At 41.8% G+C, this 3,720-nt stretch overlaps 1 protein-coding gene across 1 annotated transcript; it reads right to left on the bottom strand.

Moving 5' to 3' along the window:
- Positions 1 to 269: 269 nt before the first annotated feature.
- Positions 270 to 3,375, bottom strand: RD3 (RD3 regulator of GUCY2D). The gene is made up of 2 exons (XM_054398553.1): positions 3,080 to 3,375; positions 270 to 649 (listed from the first exon to the last, which is right to left on the bottom strand). Exons 1-2 carry the CDS (start codon positions 3,373 to 3,375, stop codon positions 352 to 354), a joined length of 594 nt encoding a protein of 197 aa, XP_054254528.1. The 3' UTR covers positions 270 to 351.
- Between the last annotated feature and the right edge of the window lie 345 nt (positions 3,376 to 3,720).

Consider the following 3,720-nt stretch of genomic DNA (forward strand, 5'->3'; position numbering starts at 1 on the left):
GCTTGGGCCAAAAGCTTTTATAGCAACTATAGCCAGACTGGGGGAAAAGGGAAAAGAGAGACATCAAAGAACTAACTAATTTTCCACAAGGAAGCAGTAATAAAAATAAGATCGTACGTGAGCCTTGCCCTTAAGGTTACTGAAGAGATACTAAATTTAAAAAAGGCCTAACATGTCTGGTAATATGTTGTGTCTCACATCATTGGGCACCAGCCACAGTTACTACAGACACACCTGAAAGAGAGACAAGCAGGAAGAGAGAGCTGGAACAAAGAAGAAACAGTAGAGCTGAAAAAAGAGTTAACTAGGATTTTGAAATATCACTGTCTAAAAACCTCATTAAGTACAGAGTCAGTAATCCTTGGCATTTTTAAATTCTGGCATGCTCCAAACCCTCCTGGTGGGCTGGGTGCCCTTTTCCACATCCTCAGAGATCGTCTTGATGTCACTGCTGAATGGGGAAATCCTGGACCGAGATTTAAATGTTGTTAGGGAGAGGCTGGTTTTGTTCTTTGTGTTCCATTGCCTGGCAAGCTTCTTGGCATCTTCCTCCTCTTTGATCTTGTCGGCAGCTTCCTGCAGGACAGAGCGGAAGAGCCGGGATACTTCTTGCACTTCTGGTTCATATTCAGCAATGAGTTGCCGGAATCTGAAAGTACAGTCAAGGCACAGCTTTGATTAAAACATTAAGTTATGGATTGCTGCCAAGTCACTGTGCTAGACTTGGAACTTGCGCTCTCCTGCAAGATGGAACAACAACAAGGAGGGGCCATGAAGATATACTCAAGGTCTCTCAAATCACAAGTAAGCCAGAGAATGTAAGGAAGCAATGAATCACCATTTCTGCTAATAACAAGAAAAGATAGGAAGCACCAAACAAAGCTACAAGGTGGGAAGGTAGAAACAGAAGGAAGTGCTCTTTTCACAGAACACCTATTAAATCAGAACTTACTGCTATCAGTAACTTAAGAAATGATTAGACAAATTTGTGGAAAGTATTCCCATCACAGCTGATTAGATGTGATTGTTCAAATGCAAATCCTTACTCAAGTAGTCCCTGAACTGCTGCTTGCTAGAATCTGAGCATAAATCAGGAAAAAGTCCACTATACTTTCCAATTCTTGTTCCCCAGCATTACCCAATGGCCACTAGACAAACAAAACTCCTGTAAGACACTTCTTTATTATATGTTTGTAGTCTCACTATGTAAATTTCAGTGAAGTGGTATTTCATCTTCCTATGGATTTCTGCAAGATAATGGACAAGCTTAGCTGATAAAACATTGATGGGCAGCACAATGCTGTATCTAATTGGACAACTATGAAATGCTCCAGTGCCTTCTCAGCAAAGAGTTCAAAATGTTTTTTTAACTTTTATTAAGGGAAGTGAAGAATTACCACTGCTTATTTTGCAGCTCAGGAAGATGAGGTGTAGAGCAGGATAGCGTGTCACTGGCCGTGCCAAGAAGAGAGCATACCATTTCAGACACTTTGTTGGTTGATTAGGGTCCCAGCCTGGAGAGTATGGGAGCCACTTCCTGAGGTTCACACAGTGGTCATATAGCTACACTAGTTGTTCCACAACAATGTGCATTTATGACACATAGCAATAAATATGCAGTTCTTAACATAAAAATTATATCTACAAGCAGACACAGAGGACTAAGACTTCACTAAAATCCAGGGAATTTTTACACAATGAAAGCTAGAGTGTATAATGTCTGTAAGTATTTTGATATTTTTCTCCAACAGACTGAAAGAGGACAGAAAACAGTAGGATTTTATTTAAATAAACCTAATACATCAGAGGCTGAGAGAGTAAAATCTTGCCTTTTGGGTTTTTTTAATAAGCCCTAGGAATCACAGAATTAACCAGGTTGGAAAAGACCTCCAAGATCATCTACTCCAACGCATCACCCAACACCATCTAATCAACTAAACCATGGCACTAAGTTCCTCATCCAGTCTTACTTTAAACACTTCCAGGGACAGTGACTCCAGCCCCTCCCTGTGCAGCCCATTCCAATGGCCAATAACTCTTTCTGTGAAGAGTTTTTTCCTAACATCCAGCCTAAATCTCCCCTGGTGCAGCTTGAGACTGTGTCCTCTCATTCTGTCACTGGTTGCCTGGGGGAAGAGACCAACCCTCACCTGGTTACAGCCTCCTTTCAGGCAGTTGTAGACGGCAATAAGGCCTCCCCTGAGCCTCCTTTTCTGAATTTAACAGGGAGTTCAATGCACTTTGGAATTGCACTGTTTATTGGTGTACCAATGGGTACCCAAGAAAATAAGGACAGAAAGAAAACCAGAGATAAATAAAAAAACCCTCTTTTTACATGTATGCCTGTCAATTATGGCATGGTTGCAACTGAGAGGAAGAAAGAACTTGGTCACTGTTCTGACAGAAATTGAATGCGAACAGGCTGCTGTAGTAGTAGTATGTGCCAAATAAGAACCAAATACTTTTCTTGCTTAAAACAAAAGCTCATGTACAGATTTTTTTGGAGCTCAAAATAAGTGGATGCAAGCTGTGCATGAATAGAGTGTATGAAAAAGTGAGAAACAAAGTGAAACAGCACAGACTAAATTAGAAAAGAAACTGAATAAAACTATACAACAATGTTAATGGGAACTTTCTTAAGAAGGCAGCATTGCAGTTAAATCTTGACTCTAAAATAGGATACAGGAGGTGAGAAAAACAAACTGTGTGGTGTGATTTAATTTTGTTTTTCTGTGTAGGATAATGGACCTTGCAACTCTGTCTTCCTTTTTCTGGAGCAGTAACTGTTCATCAGGCAAGATAAAGTTTCACTGGGTGATCAGGAGCATAAAATACTCAAGCCAGTCTCAGAGAGAAATGGCACTTAGTAACTATTTGGAGGAAATGATAGCATGTTAAACTGACTTAAAACATTAGATTCCCCTTCTTTCACAAACTGTCCCAGCATGACTTGTGATACAGAATACCAAGATTCATCTCTCTTAGGTTTTATTTGAGTCTAACAATTCTCACTCCTTCTTCACATATACATAGGAAAAGGGGAAAGCAAAGGGCTGTATCATTGCTTCTTTTACTGTACCTGAGTATGACAGGCCCACAGTAGGAAGGATGTATTTTGGTGCACATATCCTCCAGCTGCAGCCTTTCTCCAGGGCTGATATCATAGCTCTGCTTTGGATAGCTGACCAACCAGCCGTAGTCCACCCCAGTCTTGATTTTGCGATACTCGTTCTCTCGCTCTCTCTGCTGCTTCTCTGCCTGCTTGGTTTGCCAGTTCAGCTCCATCATTAGCGTTTCAACCACCATTTCTGTGGGGCTCCTCTGAGAAATGCGATTTGGGGGCTCATTCCACCTGAACCAGGATGCCAGTGACATAGTGCTCTGTGTGTCTTCAAGGAGGGGTAGGAGGGAAAGAAAGAAGAGCAGTGTCATCAGCAACACACCTCAGCAGCCAAGACCACGCTTCCCCTCACACCTCTTGAGGCTGCTGTTCATCTGAAAGTGCTACTGGATTAGCCACTCAGAAATAATTGGTGCTGACCACCTTGAGAAATCTCACATATAGCAGCCACCTTGTGCAGAGGGTGAGAAAGAATGAAGAGCCACCTTTCCCCTTGAGCTTCCAGACACCAAGTAATTAAAATGCCAGTCACAGTTCTTACATCTGAAGTCAAGTTGTAAGGATAAGGTGCTCCCTCCGTACGAGGTGGGGGAAGCATT

This window comes from Indicator indicator, chromosome 2 (genome assembly GCF_027791375.1).
Source record: "Indicator indicator isolate 239-I01 chromosome 2, UM_Iind_1.1, whole genome shotgun sequence".
NCBI lineage: Eukaryota > Metazoa > Chordata > Aves > Piciformes > Indicatoridae > Indicator > Indicator indicator.